General features: G+C 37.7%; 2 protein-coding genes across 3 annotated transcripts in view; one reads left to right on the top strand and one right to left on the bottom strand.

Annotated features, from left to right (window-relative positions):
• Window positions 1-2,358: 2,358 nt before the first annotated feature.
• On the bottom strand, window positions 2,359-5,431 carry LOC136853226 (uncharacterized). The gene is made up of 3 exons (XM_067128601.1): window positions 5,379-5,431; window positions 3,770-5,054; window positions 2,359-2,766 (listed from the first exon to the last, which is right to left on the bottom strand). The coding sequence occupies exons 1-3, from the start codon at window positions 5,429-5,431 to the stop codon at window positions 2,359-2,361; spliced, it is 1,746 nt and encodes a 581-aa protein (XP_066984702.1).
• A 16,415-nt stretch (window positions 5,432-21,846) lies between these two features.
• Window positions 21,847-24,152, top strand: part of Polr1E (RNA polymerase I subunit E) — a 143,491-nt gene continuing 141,185 nt past the window's right edge. The window contains exon 1 of one of the 2 annotated variants that reach the window (XM_067128707.1): window positions 21,847-22,237. In XM_067128707.1, the coding sequence (XP_066984808.1) occupies window positions 22,132-22,237 (106 nt within the window). In that variant the 5' untranslated portion in view covers window positions 21,847-22,131. The remainder of the gene's footprint in view (window positions 22,238-24,152) is intronic. The other variant, XM_067128708.1, reaches the window with a different exon arrangement.

Genomic DNA, 24,152 nt, shown 5'->3' with positions numbered 1-24,152 from the left:
CAGAAACATGATGATCATAATGGTCAAAGTACCATATAATATATATATATATATATATATATATATATATATATATATATATATATATATATATTTACATATTTACAGATTGTGGTGCTAATGGAGATTTTGTTAACAATAGTTACAGGCTTTCAAGGACCAACTGTCCCCATTGTCCGGGCTCTAAAATGGCTACCAGATGAAGGAACAGATTAGTCCTTGATAGCTTATAACTTTTGCTAACAAAATCTCTGCAAGATACCATTCTCATACACACACACATATATATATAGACTATATATATATAAATATATATACATATATATATATACACACATATATATATAATATATATATATATATATATATATATATATATATATATATATATATATATATATATATATTATATACTTGGGTCCTTCAGCTAATGAGTTTGTTTATTAGTTACATGGATTTATATTGCCTTACTTTACCTAAGACCCACACAGTTCTGTCAATAAAGGCTAAAATTAACTCTAAAGGACAGATATTGAATAGATCAGGTCGCAAGTTAACACTAGTTAACAAAGAATAGAGGTTTATTCATAACCTCATGAATGAATATAGCAAACTGACTAGAACACTAGTTTCAGCAAAACAAGTAAAATAAATTAAAATGGATTATTTACAGGAACTAACAGCAGCTCAGAATATTAGTCCACCCTAGGACAAACCTCGATGCTACATAGAATGAATGCAACAGCTTTGTGTGCCTCTCAGACGCTTTATCAGGTATTTACTGCAAGGTCGAATTAAGGCTTCTTGGTACTAATGATGCAGATTCTTTTCCAAGAAAGAGGATGTTATGCATTCCCAAGGCATACACAATTCTGGAAAAGATGTATCCAGATAACAATCTTGCATTACAGAAACTCTCACTTGTCATTACTTAATCACAAGAGGATGATTTCTTAAGGTAGGAATAATACTCTTAACACCATGGAGGATAAGTTATGTGACTTCACTAGACAACAATAATTGTACATGATAGATGATTTTATAAATGGGATATGTTTTACTAGGCTTTCTTAGTCAGTGACTGTTAAAAAGAGGAAAATTTGAACAAGGGAAAATGAGAGTTTCAGCCGAAGGGAAAGAGAACTGGGAGCAATTACCACTTCAGTCTTACTGCTAAAGTGGCTAATGCAGTGATCAGTTGCATGAGATTCCTTGGTCCGTTGGAATAACAATTTTCTCCTCACTTGAACAAAGGTGGGAAAACAGAGGATGCTTGGAAGACAACCCAGGCACGTCCTTGTCCCGTGGCAGCTATGTCTAGAGTCTCGATGGCGGTGCAGTTTCTCGCACACTTGTTTCAAAACTCCGCCTACCCAGGGCTTGACCTGAAATGACAATAGTCTCGCCAGTACATAGAGTAGAGGAAACTGGGTTTTAAGAACAGAATAACTAATGTCTAGCCTAGCAAAACTGTATCCATCTAAGACCCTCTAAGCTAAAGTCTTGGCCGTTGGCAGATTTCAATCGAAAACATTGCTCAATCGAAAACAGCCTACAGTGTCTGCCCTCTTACTTTAGCAAAAGACAAATTTTTACTATTCGATTAAGAACTGAGGAAGAGAGGTCGAACAGGGAATATTTATAATATATATATATTATATGATTATGTGAACATTGTTCGAAAACAATTAATCGAAAACAATTATTCGAAAACAGTTATTCGAAAAACAATTATTCGAATGGAAAATTGTTCGGAAGAAAGTTATTCGAAAGGACAATTATACGAAATGGTAATTATTCGAAATATAAAATTCTTTATTTAAACAAATGTGTAAAAATACCAAAAAGGATGAAATCTTTTAAGTATGAAAGTTATTACTAAAACTATTAAAATAGATTCATGATAAAACAGATTTACTTATAAATGCAAGTTATGCGCTACAGCGCGCAAATACTCTAATACTGAGTACTCTTCAAAGGTTGCCACTAACTTTTTATCCTTTCATTCAAGTCACGATATTTCTTGGAACTCTTCATATTTGTGCTTCCTGCTCTTACTTTTTGCAATGTGAATTTCTTGTAAACCCTGCTCTCTTTTAAAGCATCTAGGAACTTCCATATTGTTGGATGATGAGATGACATTTGCTGTAAAAAGCTCTGTGCCATCCTTCAAGTGCGGCGTTAGTCCTAGGCAAATCAGTATTGACTCTCTCAAAACAAGACCACATACTTATTTCAAACATAGGACTACGTCGATGACGTCTTGAAGGACGACCAATCCATGAATCTTCAAAATAATCTAAAATAGGATTTACATCTTGAGGATATATATCTGAATCTAGTAAAGCTTCAAATGATTCAGTAACTGTCAACGGGGACAAAGGCTAGGGCTAACAGCATTCGAATTTTTAAAGCAAATTCGGAATCTGTATCGTATCTCACTTTCAGACCACAATCACATATCTTTCGATACAAGCACTGGCCTAAGTGGAAAAGGCTTCCATAATGAGAAGCTGTGCTGAATTCTTCTTTAACGGCAGTTATAGCTGCAAGTTCAAAGTCTGAAGTTATGGTTGAAACTTGTAAATTTGGAACCATAGACTTAATTTGAGCAAATAATCTTCTATAAGTTTCAGCCCTTTTATCTGGAAGTAAGGCGTAGACCACAGGAATGGTGTAATTATTCTTCACAGCATGTACAGTATATAATTGTTCAATTAACTGAGGTACAGTTTTAAATGTTCCGTCCACTTGTAAATTTGCACTCTTCTGAAGTAGACTCAAATTATTCTGAGTTGCAAATATAAGCATTCTATCATCGTAATGGCCGGAATCATATAGCAAAACTGCTCCCCTTTATGAGTTTTAGTTTGGTCAGTTGTTAAAACAATTTCCCGTCTATGAATTGGATTAGCTAAGCCTGCTCTTTCTTTTTGTCTTACGTTGTGAATAGTTCTTTTTATAGAGCTTATTTGTGGTAAAGTTTTGCGCGGCACTTTCACTTAATTGCGATGCAGCTGCAGAAATGACATACTGAGGAGAATCACGGCTTTCTTTCGCATCACTTTTCACTTTGTTCATAAAACTGCGCACTTCTGTATTGACAGCATCACCGGAATGGTTATGTTCACGAGGAACTTTCATCACTTCACCATCATTGGTAATTGTTCGGCTTTTGCAATACGATGCGAACTTATTGCACTTCCAATATACCTTGTTACCAACTTGCTTGTCTTTCACGAATAGGAAACCATCGATTTTAAGCATAGGCTTGCCTTTTTCACTTGAAATGTATTCGGCCATCACTGAAGGACTGCAGTATTCCGAAGAAATGAAGTCCTTGGTGCTTGATGTCCTTCACGACGTTTATTACCACTAAGAAAATCGGATAACGTTCAAACAAACATTTGAACTAAGAAAATCGGATAACGTTCAAACAAACATTCAAACAGTTATTTGCCTATTTGAACAATTGCTTATTAGAGTAAGGTTCAAACAACATTTCGAATACTTATCATTTCGTATAATTGTCCTTTCGAATAACTTTCTTTCGAACAACTTTCCATTCGAATAGCTGTTTTTCGAATAAATGTTTTCGAATAATTTTCATGATACGATATTATATATATATATATATATATATATATATATATATATATATATATATATATATATATATATATATACATACATACATATATACATGCAGATACTAATGTCAATTTAATGAGGTACAGCAAAGGCATTATTTAAGTATCAGATTACTTACCTGCAAAAACATGAAAGAATAATGGGTAAATAAAGAAAGTTGACAAAGAAGATCAGAACCTACCTTTTCAGTAATGTAATCCCTGCAATTGGCATTTTCGAAGGCCAAGTAAAACTTGTAGCTGTTCAGAGCCTCACAGTCGCGAGTAAAATGGCCGGGACATTTGAATGTCCCACAAGCTCCGTACACATCGACATTCATATACTTTTGTAGTTCCCTCACGTAATCCCAACGTTTATTTTTCCCACCACAGTTGGATCCCATTACAGCAGTAAAGTTTGGCTTTGTGTTGAAATAATCCACTTTTTCATAAAGAGATGCCTCGGCGTCTGTCATTTTGACAGTCCTTCCGTACGGCACAGGAACATCACTGTCCTTTCTATAAGTCATGGACCAGTTAAAGTAACCATTGTAGTGGGAAAGGTTTTTGTCTCTCGCTAAAGCAAAAGTGTGATATGGACATTCATCGGCTAACCAGACCCACCTCTGCCCGTAGTTTGTCCGGTTTGGGAAAGCTGATGGACCTCTGGTTCTGTGGAAGTGAAACAGGACTGCATCAGCTGTGTCGAGAAGAGAGGAATCGTAAGTGATGATGCAGTTTCTAACGGAACAGAAACGGAATGGATCCATATACACTTTTCCATACTGCCTAAAAAAACGTCTCGCAATAACCGGACCATGCTGCCATGCTAGGATAGTAAAGTTTCTGTCCTGAGGTGTGCCGATATCTTCTTGTAAGAAAAGTTTGCGACCCACAATGGACAAACTGTTAATTTCTGACTCTGTAAAGTTATGCCAGTTGTCAATATGAGACAAGGGCTTTTTATGAAGTTGCTGACTGGCATTTAAGCTGTGGAAAATCTCTCCTGTAACTTTATTTACAGTTTCTTCACTAGGAAACTGCATCTTGGCATGTGGTTCTGGTTCAGAGACATTAACTTCGTGGGCAGAACTTTCTCCTGCTTGCACTTGCTTGCCATCTGTGTCACTGCCTCCTCCACCCATGCCCTCTTTGAGAGAATCCTCTTCTTCTTGTTCATCTGATCGAAGCTCCTCAGCAACCTGTGGCTGAAGACCTTGTTTCCCAATTTCAAAAAGCCTAGATGCGATGATTTCTGCAGGAAGTGCAAATCCTCTCTTCTCATCACTTCTTAGTGATTGATGGCTGTATCTGGAAAGAATGCTGATGAAGATGCAAGTGACGAGTGTGGCAATGAGAGACCACCTCTTCCTCAGCTGAACTGCCCGCAAAAGATGAGCTGCATGTTTTCCCACGGACCTCCCCCTGAAATAAAGAAAATAGTATAATTTTGGTATGGTATGCTGGACTAATGAGTTTAGGAACAGTATTTGGGTTTAAGTTTGAAATTAATATCTGGATTCTGTTTAGATATTATGGCCATATGAAAGGCCTTTACTTCTAGTTTTTCCAAAATGGCTATGAATGGCTTTAATAGGAAAAAATGAAAAATATGATACAAAATTAACAATATAAGAAACAGTACATTATCTCAGCTCTCAGCAAAACCAATAGTTCACCTACAGGCCAATCCTGCGCCATCCACCACCTGAAACAGTTAGAACTTTGGTAACACTATGCAGCACTTACTGTAGTTCTTTGTTGATACTTGACAGGCAGTACTTCAGTTCTAAATCGTACATATCTTACCCTTTCAGTTCCTCTTACTTCACATTTATTACAAAGGCAGTTCATCTCAACCATTTTGAGAGTGTTTTTTCCCTTCAGGTTCAGCAGCCACTCTGCAACCCCATAAAGGAGTTTCAGCTCAGCAACCTCGCCACGCATCCCAACTTTTCCTACTATAAGCACATCCCTCTACATTCCTTGTTTTCCTTCTTCTGTAAACCACCTCCACTTTCTTTCCCCCGTAGGGAGGTAGTGCCGTCAGTGCACCCCATGTGGTGCACTGCAGGCATTACTTAAGGATCTTTGCAGCGTGCCTTTGGCCCCTAGCTGCAACCTCTTTCATTCCTGTTACTGTACCTCCGTTCATATTATCTTTCTTCCAGCTTACTTTCCTCAACCCTCTCCTAACAATTGATTCATTGTGCAACTGCGAGGTTTTCATCCTGTTACACATTTCAAACTTACCTACTCTCAATTTCCTTTCCAGCGCTGAATGGCCTCTTAGGTCCCAGTACTTGGTCTTTGGCCTAAACTCTATATTCCATTCCATTCCAGTATGAATTAACACAAAAGTTCACTTTCATTGTAACAACTAGCGAGTATCTTGTAAATGATACATCTTCATGCTCTCCAAATCTAATTGATATCAGTTCACCATCATCTGTGCTCTGATGCAATCAGGCTTCTGAACAACAAGTGTTTCATGAAAAACACTTGATCTACAGCACCAACTCCCCTTCCTTGCCTTACTACTGGTTTTGCAGATACCGCAAATGGGACCCCCTAAATACTCGTGGAAAGCATTGAAGAATCATTCTGAAACTGCAGTAACTTGTGTATTTTGTGCTTCACGAGTCCAGTAGGTGGCATATCTCAATTTCGAACATTTTACAGATACTGCAGTTTTCCATTTTAGGGCAGTTTAGATGATTGGGGAGGAAAGGAAAGATGAGCAGTACGTTGAGGACCATCTGATTGAAGGGGGGGGGGGGTTGTGGTTAAAGACAATTTTGACCAACTTAGTAATATTTTGACTAAGTTTAACCACTGTAGATACAATATATATCCTATAGGTAATGTTATATGTACAAACCAAATTTTTATGGTTATTTTTATTTTTTATACAACAACATTTTTCCCCGACAGGTTTTGTAATGCGAAGAAAATAAAGATTATATTTTATTAATCAAAAAAAAAAAAAAGGACTATGTATGTGTTTGTGTGTCATATATATATATATATATATATATATATATATATACATATATATATATATATATATATATATATATATATATATATATATATATATATATATATATATATATATATATATGATTATTATCATAATTGATTCATTTATCACACATTACCACAGGTGAAAAATACATGGGGTGTGCTGACCGGTTTCGACTTTATTTCCAAGCCATTGACGAAGGACTGATACAGAGTATGAGTGCATACACACCGTTTATACACTAAAAACACACTAGACTCTCAGGGGACATTGCTGATAAACAGACCATTCAGATATAACACACATCTCTACTGCCTACCTTTTTACAAGTTTATACATACAGGATTCATTTAAAGTGCACAAATAATCCTTTTCGCCCCTTCCCAGTTGATAGCATGATTGTTTTTGACCAGCTAAATGCTGTTCAATTTGAGTGCAGCCAATATAAACCAAAAGATCCCTCCCCAGCAGTATTGTCGGGCCATCTTGATTTTTCAAACCTTTGTTCTTTTAAGGGATATCTTTCATATTACATTATAAGGCAACAATAAGGTTAAAAGTCAGTTTTTGTGTTGTTTTTAAGAGCATTACGGGTTGTAGCCCTGAATATATTGATGATGAAATAGATAAGATTAGGAATCAGGCAAGAAATTGAAATTTCTTGCCTGATAGTGTATTAAACAGTGCATTTGAAGGCAAAAGACTATGTATCAAAACCAGAAATGCTCTTAAAAACACAAAAAAATTTGTTGTTTTGCTTTTATAATAATAATGAAAGATATCCTATATTTCATCTTCTTAAATGTCGCATTTAAATACAACAATGATCTCAAGAATGATGTGACAACTTTTATACGGGAAAGCACTGAAAAAGAATTGAGTTGAGATATGCAGAGGGAAAGTGGTATATTTGTACATGTTAGTGAGAACAATCATGCTATCAACTGGAAGGGGCAAAAAGGATTGTATATTCTAATAATGCACTTGAAAGGAACATCATTGAATCTATTTATAAAAGAAAGTTAAACCATAATATGAATATCAGTCAAGGGATGTATAAACTTGATCCTTTAATATTTTTAAACTTTAAGGTAGGCAGTAGAGATGTGTTATGAAAATATATATTTGTAAACACAGTACGAGGGTAGTAATGTTAATGAGTTTCCAAACCTCCGCTCTCCATGACACCTGTCAGGTGGATCTGAGGTGGGTATGGTCTGTTTATCAGCAATGTCTCCTGAGAGTCTACTCCTACCTCGACACCGGCCTGAGTGGGGATATGGAGTCTCCAGCGGTTGTGTATGTTCGTCAGTACCTTGTAGTATATATATTTGTGATGTCTCATAATCAGGTCAATGGCTTGGAAATAAAGTCGAAAAACCGGTCAGACCTACAGTTTCTTATTTTTCACCTGTTGTAATGTGTGATATATATATATATATATATATATATATATATATATATATATATATATATATATATATATAATATATAGTATATACAGGATATAAGTATATATATATATATATATATATATATATATATATATATATATATATATATACATACATATATATATATATATATATATATATATATATATATATATATATATATATAGATTCATAATTCTTACATGCATATGTGCATACATATTATACACACACACTCATATATACACACACATACTATACAGGTCATTTAAACCACAAATACCGCCCATTTTTGACCAGCTCAAAATCGACATTGAGTGGGGGTTAACCGCCCCATCCCTCCCCCACCACAAAGTCGGGCCATCCGTGACGTTGACAAACCTTTGTTTAAGGGACAGCTGATCTCACACCTGTTGTTGTTTCCTAATGGGAAAATGATCTAGAATGATACCACCACTTCAGAGTCATACGCTCACGCACCTGTCTCCATGTGAATGTAGTACCACTTGTGTTATGGCTCTTCACTAATTTTCATATTCATACCAACATTTTCTTTTCTGAACATAGATTGAATATACAGAATTTAGGCCAAAGGCCAAGCACTGGGACTTATGAGGCCATTCAACGCTGAAACGGAAATTGACAGGAGAAGGTCTGAAAGGAGTACCAGGAGGAAAGCCTCGCAGTTGCACAATGAATCAATTGTTAGGAGAGGGGAGAATAAGTTGGAAGAAAGAAAATATAAAAGGAAAATATAAAAGGAGGTACAGTAAAAGAAACGAAAGGGGTTGCAGCTAGGGGCCGAAGGCACGCTGCAAAGAACCTTAAGTAATGCCTATAGTGCACCGCACGAGGTGCACTGGCGGCACTAACCCCCTGCTGGGCATTTTCTTTTCTGAAACTAGACCAGTGGTTCTCAGACTGGGGGAAATTACCCTCGTGGGGGCAATGAAGTCGTTTCTAGGGGGATAACGAGGCACTTTCTAAAGGTAATAGTTCTATATTTTCTATTAATTACCAAGAAATTATGCTTTGATTCCATTTTGCAGTAAAATGAACAATGCTATAATTTTGATGTTTTTTGTCAAAGGCATAATGTCTAAAATCTAAATCCTTTATTTCTTAAGACTTGAGTAAAAGTCAAATTTTTTTCTTACTTATGAAATGCACTAGAAACTAAGCATTTCAATATTTTCCCTTCCTTTATATTATAACTTCACATAGCTGAAGAGGAGTTGGGTAGGGGTAATAAGGTGATCTATTACACCACTGCCCTGGGTAACGATACCAAAACATTTGAGAGCCACAGGTGTTGACTGATGTTTCTCTTGAACTTATAACAATAAACGAATTCTGTAGCTTATGTCTAATTATTGGCATTATGATTATATTACGTGAGGCAAAATTGAGATGTTACCTTTTGCATAGATTATACTGTCCTAGAATGGAAAACTGCAGTGTCTGCGAAATTTTCGAAATTGAGATATGCCACCTACTGGGCGCATGAAACACTAGTACATAAGCTACTGCAGTTCCAGAACGATTCTTCAATGCTTTCCACGAGTATTTAGGGAGTCCCATTTGCAGTATCTGCAAAATCAGTAGCAGGGCAATGGATAGCTACCATTTTTCTCAGTTTTGTATTTTTGCAGATAGTGCTGCCTTCCATTTGAGGGCAGTATACAGTCTGAATGCTGGCGATTCCCTTTGCCAGCGATCTTCTTGTAAGATCCGCACAGACTTCGTCACACGAGTTAAATGGGGTTTGACAAACGCATCCTTTGCTATTCTCCTCATTGTTCTGTATCAGCTTTTTTTTCCATTGTGTCATTATTTTTCAATTAAAATGGTAATACTTAAGGTTATTACCATATGACAGTGCGCGTAGGTTCTTTGTGCTGTGTGTTTTTCTGTCGGTGTTATAGTAAACAAGTAGAAAATGCGCCGTAGCTTCTTCGGCGCAATCAAGTTTTTTGTACAGCTGCTACAGCGTATAATCAAGGCTACCGAATATCGGGAAACTTCAAGTATCTGATAAACATTATTACTGTTTACGCTATCTGGCCCTTCATTTGTAAGGGGATATTTTTCGGTGGTCTCGGTATAATGCTGTACGAGTCGCCTCCCAAGAAACTTTAACCACGGTCCGGTGGTGGCCTATCCTGTATCGTTGTCAGAAGCACGATTATGGCTAATTTTAACCATAAATAAGATAACAAATACTGAGGCTAGAGGGCTGCAATTTGGTCTGTTTGATGGTTGGAGGGTGGATGATCAACATTCCAATTTGCAGCTCTCTAGCCTCAGTGGTTTCTAAGATCTGAGGGCGGACAGAAAAAAGTGCGGACAGAAAAAGTGCGGACGGACAGATAAAGCCGGAACAATAGTTTTTTTTTTTTTTTTACAGAAAACAAAGTTTGTTTTGCCTTTCACACACACACGAACACATTATCAGGATATCTTTTTAAATCATTATTTGTTTTACATACAAGGAAATTACTGGAATAAAAATTAACAGGTATTTAGGTATATTTGGGAGAGAGAGAGAGAGAGAGAGAGAGAGAGAGAGAGAGAGAGAGAGAGAGAGAGAGAGAGAGAGAGAGTTCATATTTCACCGTGATATACACACAAACAAATAAATAAATGGAAAGATACAATTTCATGAGTACTCACAATACCATCTTGCAGTGGCTTCTGCAACAACGCGCTGTGGAATTGTTGTTAATGACCTGACCAGTCTCGACCTTTGACCTCTGCAAGGGAAAATGGCCATGGAGGGACATTAGCAGACTCGCTCATGGGATGGCATGTTGGAAGCAAAATGAGAAAAGGTCAAATTTCTAGTCGTTTTGTGAACTACAGTTGTTCAGGTTGCTAGATGTTGTATCAATTGAAGATTACAATATATGATGGTGATCCCATATTGTGGCATTTTTTTTTTTTTTTTTGAGAGAGAGAGAGAGAGAGAGAGAGAGAGAGAGAGAGAGAGAGAGAGAGAGAGAGAGTTCAGAGTAGAAGACGGGGATAACCCAAGAATGAAGTTCAGAATTCAGGAAAGGAATGAGAGAATGAAACAAGCTGAGAGAGAGAGAGAGAGAGAGAGAGAGAGAGAGAGAGAGAGAGAGAGAGAGAGAGAGAGCGAGAGAGAGCAGAGTAGAAGACGCGGATAACCCAGGAGAGAGAGAGAGAGAGAGAGAGAGAGAGCAGAGTTGAAGACGAGGATAGCCCAAGAATGAGGTTCAGAATTCAGTAAAGGAATGAGACACTAAACAAAGAGTCATAGAGTTATTATTATTATTATTATTATTATTATTATTAGATGAACGAAACTGCTTAGTTCATTATTTTGCAAAGCAAGATCCAAAAGAACACATCTGAATTAAACAGAAAACAAGGATGAAAAAAGGGGGAACGGGCGTTCAACAAAGTGTAGTGGACTCTGGTGCCCTCTGCAGTAAGTAGCACGCACTAATTCATGGTGCCCAAGCGCCTAGGGTGTCAATTGTCGCGAATGGACGATGGCAACCGAAAACAGCATCTTTCAAAACATAATTGCCACTGTAATTCATTCGAGCTGTTATTGAGACATCATTTATAGGTATTCAACCTATACTTAACACACCATTCCAGCTATGATTAGCACAATCATAACACCATTCAAGCTATGATTATCACATTCATAACACCATTCAGGCTAAGATTAGCACATTCATAACACCATTCCAGCTACAATTAGCACATTCCTAACACCATTCAAGCTAGGATTATCGCATTCATAACACCATTCCAGCTACAATTAGCACATTCATAACACCATTCAAGCTATGATTATCACATTCATAACACCATTCAGGCTAAGATTAGCACATTCATAACACCATTCCAGCTACAATTAGCACATTCCTAACACCATTCAAGCTAGGATTATCGCATTCATAACACCATTCAAGCTACAATTAGCACATTCATAACACCATTCCAGCTATGATTATCACATTCATAACACCACTCCAGCTTTGATGAGAACATTCATAACACCATTCAAGCTATGCTTAGCACATTCGTGACACCATTCCAGCTATGATTAGCACATTCCTGACACCATTCCAGCTACGCTTAGCACATTCGTATCCAGCCACGATTAGCACATTCGTGACACCATTCCAGCTACGCTTAGCACATTCATGACACCATTCCAGCTATGCTTAGCACATTCATGACACCATTCCAGCTACGATTAGCACATTCGTGACGCCATTCCAGCTACGATTAGCACATTCGTGACACTATTCCAGCTACAATTAGCACATTCATAACACCATTCCAGCTACGATTAGCACATTCCTAACACCATTCCAGCTACGATTAGCACATTCATAACACCATTCAAGCTACAATTAGCACATTCCTAACACCATTCCAGCTACGAATAGCACATTCGGAACACCATTCCAGCTACGATTAGCACATTCCTAACACCATTCCAGCTACGAATAGCACATTGTAACACCATTCCAGCTACGATTAGCACATTCCTAACACCATTCCAGCTACGAATAGCACATTCGTAACACCATTCCAGCTATGATTATCAAATTCCTAACACCATTCCAGCTACGATTAGCACATTCGTAACACCATTCAAGCTACGATTGTCACATTCGTAACACCATTCCAGCTACGATTAGCACATTCCTAACACCATTCCAGCTACGATTATCTCATTCATAACACCATTCCAGCTACGATTAGCACATTCGTAACACCATTCCAGCTACGATTATCTCATTCATAACACCATTCCAGCTACAATTAGCACATTCGTAACACCATTCCAGCTACGATTATCACATTCATAACACAATTCCAACTACGATTAGCACATTCATAACACCATTCAAGCTATGATTAGCACATTCATAGCGCCATTCAAACTATGATTAGCACATTCATAATACCATTCCAGCTATGATTAGCACATAATACCATTCCAGCTACGATTAGCACATTCATAACACCATTCCAGCTATGATTAGCACATTCATAACACCATTCCAGCTATGATTATCACATTTATAACACCATTCCAGCTACGATTAGCACATTCATAACACCCTTCAAACTATGATTAGCACATTCATAACACCATTCAAACTACGATTAGCACATTCATAAGCACCATTCAAACTATGATTAGCACATTCATAACACCATTCAAGCTATGATTAGCACATTCATAACACCCTTCAAACTATGATTAGCACATTCATAACACCATTCAAGCTACGATTAGATAGCACCATTCAAACTATGATTAGCACATTCATAACACCATTCAAGCTACGATTAGCACATTCATAACACCATTCAAACTATGATTAGCACATTCATAACACCATTCGATTAGCACATTCTAGCACCATTCAAGCTATGATTAGCACATTCATAACACCATTCAAGCTACGATTAGCACATTCATAACACCATTCAAGCTATGATTAGCACATTCATAACACCATTCAAGCTACGATTAGCACATTCATAGCACCATTCAAACTATGATTAGCACATTCATAACACCATTCAAGCTACGATTAGCACATTCATAACACCCTTCAAACTATGATTAGCACATTCATAACACCATTCAAGCTACGATTAGCACATTCATAGCACCATTCAAACTATGATTAGCACATTCATAACACCATTCAAGCTACGATTAGCACATTCATAACATTCAAACTATGATTCACATTCATAACACCATTCAAGCTACGATTAGCACATTCATACCACCATTCAAACTATGATTAGCACATTCATAATACCATTCCAGCTATGATTAGCACATAATACCATTCCAGCTACGATTAGCACATTCATAACACCATTCCAGCTATGATTAGCACATTCATAACACCATTCAACTTGATTAGCACATTTATAACACCATTCAAGCTACGATTAGCACATTCATAAACCCTTCAAACTATGATTACATCCATAACACCATTCAAGCTACGATTATCACATTCATAAACCATTCAAGCTACGATTAGCACATTCATAGATTCAAGCTATTAATAATTTCAAGCAATGAGAAAGTTTCATTCACGTAATTCAAGCCATGATTTATTCAAACACCATTCCAGCTACGATTAGGGACAAATATTAACATGATTGTTTAACAACATTCCAGCTACGATTATTTATCAAATGATAATGATTTGAGATCATAACACCATTCCAGCTATGATTGCTGTTCATAACACCATTCAACTTTTAGATCAAAATCTGGTCATTATAGCTGTTATCAATTTAAATCAGCAAGATTCAAGCTATAATATATTTCACCAATACGAAAGTTTCAACGTAATTCAAGCTTTAACCAAAAACTGATAACTCCAGGGACAAATATTAACATAATGTTTAACAACATCCAAGCTGTTATTTATCAAATGATAATGATTTGAGATCGGCAACAATTCTGATGCTGTCTACAATGCATATTTTAGATCACCACTGGTCATTATAACGAAATTTAGATCACAGTTAGAGCTATTGTCAACATGCAATTTAATCAACGCTGAACTGTTACCAGCACACAATACTGATCAACAATAAACCTATATAATATATATATATATATATATATATATATATATATATATATATATATATATATATATATATATATATATATATACAGTATATGTAGCTGTTCTTAACAACACCACTATTACCTGGCGAGGACGGGAGACAGGTGATGACTGCCGGTGTACTATTGCCTTATCTCAGGCTCCGAGTGATTTCAGGTGAAAAGGAAACCTAACCTACAATGGGTTTTCGAAGATGCACCTGTGGGAACCACACCTGTGCAGTGGATGCATGCCAACTCAACAACTATATGATATGTATATATATATGTGTGTGTGTGTGTGTGTTTGTGTGTGTATGCATAATATGTATATATATTTATATATATATATATATATATATATATATATATATATATATATATATATATATAATATGTATATATATATTATTATATATATATATATATATATATATATATATATATATATATATATATATATATATATATATATATATATATATATATGTACATATATATATATATATATATATATATATATATATATATATATATATATATATATATATATATATATATATATATATATATATATATATATATATATATATATATATATATATATATATATATATATATATATATATATATATATATATATATAAGTATGTACATATATATATATATATATATATATATATATATATATATATATATATATATATATGTACATATATATATATATATATATATATATATATATATATATACTATATAAATATATATATATATATATATATATATATATATATATATATATATATATATATATATATATATATATATATATATATATATCCGTTGCTATAATTTTAAAGCTCTGGTCTTGCTAGATTAATAGGGTATACTAGGATGATACTCACCTAACCTTAATTACCACAAAAATCTGGACTCTAGCCTAGAGGACAGCTAAAATTATAAACAACGAAATACGGCCGAAGACCTGCTTCAAGAGGGGAGTGATTAGGCAGACTCTGGGGTTTAACTTAAATCATTATATTTACGAAAGAAAACACACCAGAAGAGTGGTAGCATAGGTCTGGTGTAATAAGGCGAAGAGCAACTGACAGGGAATTTCCTGGAGGGAATACAGTAGGTTACCTGCTTCAAACGGCGTTGACAACGAAGTAGTGGGGTTCACTGAGTGCACAAGATGATATGCAGATCCACAGCTGAATACTCCTAATCTGCAATCGAAACAATTATGGCTACTCAACTCAAACTAGCACTGTAATGATAATGAAGAAGTCGAGGGATTGCACAGAAGATGCCTAGGCTGAACTTGATTCCAGGGACTCGAATATCATACGATTATGTTACACTTCTCGTAAATGCTTTGCAAATTAAACAGCACAAAATATAAGAAGCAATAGTGGTCTCATTGTAGGTATATCGCACAATGAAAAGAAAGAGAAATTTGTTGAAGGCGAATAGAGAAGGTGGCTGACGATAAATCCTAAATCCTGGTAATTTACCTTTTTTAGGAGCTGAAGTTCTCTTCTTATGAGGGCCAGCGAGAGGGAGGGCAAGTGAATTAGTTCACAATTTAAGTTCCTTTGGATGCTGCCACCCAAATGTTGGAAATAGGCAGTTTAGTGGAGCAAGGGACAGACCTCTGTCCTCTGGAGCCGCCTGTACAATTCCAAGATCGAGTGTCTTTCTCCAAGACCCTTTATAGCTTCTGGAATTACTTTTCTCTCTTCCTAGATGGTTATGCGATCACTCTACTCACATGGAAATGCGGGTAGCCTGGCCGCAGTTTCAAGATGGCGGAACACACATGTTCAGCCCACCAGCTGACCTGCCTTGGGCGAGGGTTAACTCTGATTGGGTCACACCTGGAACCAAGGAATTTCCTGCAGCACTTGGACAAGAAAGAGCTTAAAATGGTTTTCCCCCCAAAGGCAGTTGTGAGAGAGAGGTTTTAGAGGCAAATTTGCCTACAGTGAATCATACTAAATTAAATTAATTAATTGCTTGGTCCTTATTTCATTTGATCTATTGTATGGAAGATGGCATATGAGAGGATACTCTTGATACCTCTCCCACCTTGATGGCACTTACAACCTTAGTCGGGTTGAAACATCTAAAATTATGTTATCGCAACAATCAATAATTTTTCTCTTCACAACCTTTGGGGTACATTATTCTAAAATATAATATTTCTGCTAAATGTCAGAGTCAATTATATACAAAAGAAATCACTTATGACTTTTACTCTTCTTTGCAGAATTAATTTATGCTGCTGGCAATCGAAATAATTTTACTTTCTAAGAAGTTAAAATAAGCAGCATTTAACGAATATAAAATAGCTCGATTATTACTTAATTGGTAATAGAACTGAACCTAACATCGTAAAGTTAATATTGTTATACTTAGAATACTCCATGCACTTATTAGTAAAACTTTTAGTCATAAGTGTCATGCGGTTAATATACCTTGAGGATGCAATACAACAAAAGTATTCGTGGGCTTTGTTAGGTGTTGCCACGATACTTGAGAGCGACGGCTCAGTGCCATTCAGGCACTATAACACTTGTGTCAGGGGCACATATTATAAGTACATGTGGTGTATCAGTACGTAGTGCTGGCTATGGAAGCCAGGGGTTATGAATTACTAGGAAAAGAACAATAATAAGAGAGATTGTCTCACTTTGGGAGTCATTGATAAGATATACCAACAAGACGGCACTAAACCTTACAGGTGCCTTTTGGCACTCATCTACGTACGTGATGTATAACACTGTGTGTAATTTACACAGTTTTCTAGTCTGGGACTCGAGATTCACCACAAAAGAATAACAAAAGAATAAGTGACAGATACAAGGTAATTAATAATTGTTGTAAACAGGTGATAATTAAATATGGCAAAATTATATTCCTTAGCCCATGAAAGTGGCTAGGTTCATTCTTTAGCCCAAAAGGTCTCAAAGGGAAGTCATAGGACTTACAAAATTGGGATATCTGTCAACTGCACTCTGCATTGGCAGGGTGGGAACAAGGTAAACTATAAGCCTTTGTGAGGTGTAAAATAATATGATTAATTGAACAAAATAATGAAAGGAAAACTGTTAAAGGAAAAGAATAAATTCTAGAGTTATAAGAAAATTAAATAGGTGAGGAAACCTGGCACCCTCTTCTGGATAGAGGTGCAAAGGTCCCCGTAGGATAGAGGGGCGGCACTGTGCCAGGTTGGCACTAGTGCCAAAGGAACTCAGGGTTCTCCTTTGGCGATCTGGAGACATCCACGCCCATGATTTTCTTCCGTGGACCTGTTTTAGGTTGACGATTTTGCTTGGTAGGGGAACCGGTGGAACCAAGCCTGAGGGGGACAACTTAGTGCCACCCTGGTCAGCTTCTTTGATGACCAGAACAGGGGCATTCTTTACAGGCTCTGCCCCAAGTCGTTGCAGTTGCTTTGCGATGCTGCACTTTTAAGTGAGCTTCCGCTGTGGTCAGAAGAATTCATTTCTCTTACCAGTACTGGTAGCGGAGCCAAGCTGGGCGAAGAGAGGGGATCCGAACTGGGACCTGGGGTGTGCTCTAGCACTGGCACTAAGGAAGGGTCAGGCACTGGTATAGGATCTGGAGATTGCTCGCCGTTCGGGACGGACGGAGCTTGGCACTGCTCATTGCACTCAAGTGGCACTGGCAGAGATTGAGAGTCAATTTTGGGATCTTCAGGAGGGAGATCTATTAGGTGCCGTGGCACTGGCACTGGGGCAGGGCCCGGCAGAGGATTGAGCTTTGAAATCTGCTTGAATGGAGAAGATCACTACACAGAGTACTCAGGTGGCACAGGCAGTGGAATGAATGGAGGCTCTTGAGAATTACTCATGCCTAATGAATAACTTGAGGGGCTCAGGAAACCTGGATTGTTTTCATTTTGATGGAGACCGGAAGTCTTAGTTCAGGAGGAGGTCATAACCTCCAGGAATGTAGCTTGCTACAGCAAAGTTGCAGATTTTGGATTTATGAGGTCTCGTGACTCTCAACTGAACATTAGGAAGTATCATTTTAAATTGACTGATACCCTCAATTGTGACGAGTCTAAAGCCCCTTAAACACTATGCATCATGTATCAGCCACGTGATGCAGTAGTGGTGTTGAATAAAATCACTAGCGGCCAAATTGTACTGCAACACTGCTCACTTGTTCTCGCGCGACAGTTGTGGTGAAAATAAATGCCTGTAAAGACGAATAGCGTCAGATTCTCAGTTCTCTTAAATGGCTAGAAAATAATAACATCCCACTACTCTGCACAGTGTGAAAGTCATAAAACAGCCGTGGTATAGGGTTTGTAACCCCACATCGTGTGTTTCTATGCATCTTCCTGGTTTAAATATATATTAATGAGGTGCAGAAGATAAAGAATGTGTGATAGCTGATGGGTTTAAGAAGGGAAGCTGCCTGGTTTGGCACTGAGTGAGATGGAGGTGAAGAAAAAAAGGCATTTTTTGCGGGAATGGTAAGGACAAAGGGTCAGTGTGTTGAGGATAGCTGAAAGTGTACAGCTTGGGAAGTTGTATTGATTGTGGAATCAATGAAACTCTGGACAAGGATTATACATATGTGTTAGTATGAAGATTGTATGGGGTAAGATTGAGCCTGACAAAAGGGAAAGTTCTGATAGAGAATGTGTGTGGGCCAGGACTGAAAGAGAATTAGAGTACAAGAGTTTCTTGAAGAGTTTGAATCTGTGCATTCCAGGTTTTTAGAGCATGCCAGTGCACAAATAGGTAAATGAGAAAGAGATGGCATATTGGGAAGGCAGAGCTCTTGGGGTACATGAGATAAGAGCCTGTGGAAATATGTTCGGAAAGGGAATTCATTAGAAAACGATTTTCAAGGAAAATATTTACAAAATATACATTTGAGAGAGAAAATTAGCTTCTTACTACCTTTTTTTTTTTTCAAGATAAAGTCAGTCGGCAGTAAGTGACTTTAGGTTTAGGAAGAGGGAATAAGAGTGGTGAAAACAGGAAATGAGAAACTTAGTGGAAAAAGAAATTGCAAGACAGACTGGAAGGCTGTGCAGGAATACAGGAGGATAGATCAGGTCCTCAGGAGGAAGGTGAGAAAAGAAAGAGGTCTCGTAACGAAAATTACAAGAAAGGGAGTATAAGGATTTCAGCAGGAAAAATAACTTCTGAAAGAAAGTAAATGCAGATAAGGTTAATGAGCAAATGGATCTCAGAATAAAAATGCAATTCAATAAAATGTGATTGAGCCATCGGCGCTGGAGCTGAGCGGACGTGCTGAGCAGACGTCCTCCCACTCCAAGTGCAAATGCATCACTGCGCAGCCACATGAAATCGGTCTGGCCTGTCAACACTCTCGTGATGCAGCGTCGAGTTGAAACACCGGTTTTTTAACACATCCATTCAACAACACTGTGCGCATCATGATGCATAGTGTGTACGGGGCTTTACGTCAGTTAATGTTAGCTCCTAGGGAACCTCGTCCTTCCTTATGAGGGAAATTTGTGCACCAGTCATCAAATGCCTTGACATGGCGTGCAGGGTAGCTACCTCAAGGAGGTGCCACATATATGGGACCTTCAGCTGGAGGGCCCAAGGACTTAGAATTTGTAACTGACAAAGCAATGGCTGGTGTACTTGATTTATTAGGGCATTTTGCCCATTGGGCAGAGTGCCCATAAGCTTTGCAAGCTGGTCATAAGTCCTGCCATAATCTTTGCTTGGCCCTGTCCCACTAGGGGGAACAGGCCCTTTACTTTTCGTCCAAGAGCCAGGCGTGGCTGGAAACGGCCGTTGAACTTTCAAACAAGGTGGTTAGGCAGTTAATTACCGTCCGGTGGGTGGGAGCCCCGCCTGCCTGGATGTCAACATTCCAATTTGCCTTTCGGCCCAGGTGTCAGATTGAGTGGTGGCATGAGGTGGGCACGAAAATGTAATGTAAAGTACCTCAGGTTTGTATAGTTATGAAAAATACAATTTACTTTATATATATATATATATATATATATATATATATATATATATATATATATATATATATATATATATATATATATATATATATAATGTGTGTGTGTGTACGGGGATATTGTCTGCAATATAGGTAAACAATATCTTAAGGGTTTTGACGCCCCTTCGGTCCGGAGTCAAATCTTTATCTCTCATACTGTCCCCTCATTTCTTTCATCTCTCTATATTTTCTGTCCAGTCTCTTATCAAACTTCACTTCTCGCTGTCTCTTCCCCTGCCAACTCGCCACGGTCCAGCGCGGCAGGGTATGGCCCACACTCTCCCCTAATGAGTTACAACCATATAAACGGTTATGGTGTCTTCTCTTTTTAATTTTTTCCTGTCATTTAACTCTAACTTGTTCAATGCAGCTCTTCTCTTATGGTTCCCAAAAGTTTCGTGTGTGTGTGCGCGCGCGTAAATATCATATATACGTTTATATAGTATAGAAGTAATTGCAAACCTAGGGCATTTCTTTCTTTATTCCCTAGCATATAACAATATATTAGGAATAAATCTAGGTTCTCTCAACAGCCGCGCTACTACTACATACTATTACTACTATGGTGAGACAGGGAAGAAATCCGTAACTAGACTGTGGGATAATGAAAGTGGAAGCAGAGTTAGGAACTATGTTGAGTCTAGAAATTTACGAAAAAAAAAAAACAAGAACGGAAAGGAGAAACTAAAGAAGAGCAGCGAGTAAACGAAAACTTTTTGCATCACTAAATTTCTTCAGAACAAGAACAAATATATTAAAATTGATAATATAAACCGAAATATTGGAGGAAGTGTCACTGCAATTTCTGTGAAATATAGCAGAAAATCTAATGAGTTTTTGTGGTTATTTTGTCATGCATCCAGAAAGAAAAGGAATCATGTATTCGAACTATGATAACCGCATGAAGAGGACGGAAATTAAATAGCTGGAAAGTTTTTACTTAGCGAACGTAATATTGGGAAGAAAAAACAAATCTTATCCGTGGAAAAAAATGCAATAAAAGAAGAAAACTCCACTAGTACCAAAACGCTACACGAGCAACCGAGGCGCCGTTGCAAAGTCAAGGCCTCCATCTGAATTTGAACCTGATCCCAGATCTGTCGAAAGAAGAAACTGAAAATAGGAAAGAACTTATAAAAGATTTATGGTATTACAGAGACAATAAACTTAAACAAACACTAACAAAGGAGGAATAGAACGAGCAAGGGAGCAGTTTCAAAGGCAAATAAAGCCTACTACTACTACTACTGCCACATGCAGTTCTCGTCCTCCTTGAAACAGTACAATTATCGTGTTGGTGTTGGGAGAGAGATCATTTCAGTGTAAGGATTTTAGTGGATTAGAAAAGTGAAACTCAGAAAGGTAACCAGAATGGATACAAGCATAACAGGTACACCGAGATCTGCAAGCACGAAGAGGAAGTTTGTGATTGAATCAGTTGAAAGAAAGGCCAAGTCAAGAGCCGAACCAGTACTAGGTAGGCCTCAACTAGTCGTTGTTCCTCCACGATATACAAACTAGCATATTGGTCCTTTACATTAAACGATGTTTATAAAGTCCAATTTGCTTTCGGACTTCCTGCTGCGCAGACTTCTTTTCGGAGTCCTCTGGCCGGTTGTCGTTAAGCTTCTTTCCCGGTGGGATCTTTTGCTGGTACAACTTTACCTTAGGGTGAAACGGAGCGGTTACAGTTTCGTATGTTGTGGGTTTCGTCGCCGCCTAGCCGAGACCCACCACCAGGTTGGGTACCGGCTAGAGAATCGGCGGACGGACCGCAACCGGACGAAACTGACCTAACCGAACCTAGGACTGCCTTTTTGAAACCGACCTAACCCAACATAGGGTCGACCCCAGAAGGGCCGTGAAAATAGTAAATATATAACTTTTCGAAATAGCACGCGTACCTCATTCAAGTCGAATCGGCGACATTAGACCGCATTTTGGCGGTGTTGAAAAGGCTTTATTTAAGGGATATGCACGTTTAATTAAGGAAAGCTTTAAAGGGGCAGGGACGACGCTGCCTTCAGTGTCACCCTTGCCACAAGTCCCGCTGAAAGCAGGCCATTTCATTAGGTAAACCAGCAATGAACGCTCTTCGTGACACAAACGCCTAAATCCATAAGGGTCACTAGATTCTTAGCCCCAAAGGTTGGGTCGGATGCACGGAAGATTTGGGGTCGTTATTCAGCTTTTGGGTGGAACTGCCATTGGCGGAGGGATCTCGCCAGAATGAGTTAGGCGGCCCAGTGAAACTGTAATCTACCGGGTGAAACAGTTTTGAACCGGGACAGGTTACTGCCTTTTTCATTCGCCCTAAGTTAGGTTAGGTGGGTTAAGACCTGGTTAGGGCTGGACCTGGCATTATAGGAAAGGTGGTGTTATTTTATAAGTTGCCATTACACGCTACGAAGTTGTAACCTACAGTTTTGAAAAGAGCTCCTCATTCTCATTATCCTGAACCCCATAAACACTATGTGCAAATGATAAATAAAAAATTAATAAACTTATGACATATAAGGTAAGAATATTGCCTGGCCCCCCCCTGGCTAACGTGGCTAAGAATCCATAGCTGATATGACAAAATTATAATCAGTAAACACCCATAGGTAACGTGCTATTTCGAAAAGTTATATATTTACTATTTTATTGGTATTTTAAGGTTCTCTTAGTGCACTATCGTTTCTAGTCATTTTGCAGAAAACCCAAAATGGACTTTTAAGGTAAGAATATTGCCTGGCCCCCTCCATAGCTAGTAACAAAATTATAATCAGTAAACACCCATAGGTTAAGCTTGATATTTTAAGGTTCTTTTGGCAAGTCATTTTTATAAAATGGTTTTTTACCAGAAAGGTTAGATCTATTTTTAGGTTGATCTATTTATGTATGAGGAACCTGACCCAGTTGACGACTGGCGGGAATCAGGCTGCGCAACTAGGGTAAACGCTCGGGCCGTGGCACACTGTGACATTCCTTTGCTGTTTGGATGTTTTCAGAAAATGCATTCAAACGCTACCCCGTCAGCATCAGTGAGACTTGTGCCCCCTCTGCACAACACGCTGAGACCTCTGCAGTCCTATCAAAGTACCACTTTTCTCCTAAATTACGAAATAATGGCACATTTACGATTAAACAGAGGTTCATTAAGATTTAGCCATGCGCGATGCTAACTTACCAGCCATGACGCTATGGAAACTTTTACCTAAAATACTTTAAGAGTGGACTAGTGACGCCATCTCGATATTTGCAAAGTCACTTGTGTAAACAAACTGCCATTTCCTGTGTTAAACCTGCAAAATGTTTGTACCCATAGAAGCTGACACCGTTTCCTTGACATCAGTGGTAAACGCTGGCGCCTTTGGGGATTGGACGGGGAACTCTAGCAAATTTTCAGG

Source organism: Macrobrachium rosenbergii, chromosome 27, assembly GCF_040412425.1.
Source record: "Macrobrachium rosenbergii isolate ZJJX-2024 chromosome 27, ASM4041242v1, whole genome shotgun sequence".
Classification (NCBI taxonomy): Eukaryota; Metazoa; Arthropoda; class Malacostraca; order Decapoda; family Palaemonidae; genus Macrobrachium; species Macrobrachium rosenbergii.
Note: the sequence above shows the minus strand (reverse complement) of the source record. Positions and strands in the feature narration are given on the sequence as shown.

Excerpts from the sequence above, each read along its gene's own strand:
- LOC136853226 (XM_067128601.1), bottom strand. The coding sequence starts at position 5,431 with ATGTACGATTTAGAACTGAAGTACTGCCTGTCAAGTATCAACAAAGAA. Across the intron at positions 5,055-5,378 it reads AGTATCAACAAAGAACTACA|GGGGAGGTCCGTGGGAAAAC; the intron begins GTAAGTGCTGCA and ends TCTTTATTTCAG. Across the intron at positions 2,767-3,769 it reads ATTCTTTCATGTTTTTGCAG|AGTGCAAATTTACAAGTGGA; the intron begins GTAAGTAATCTG and ends CTACTTCAGAAG.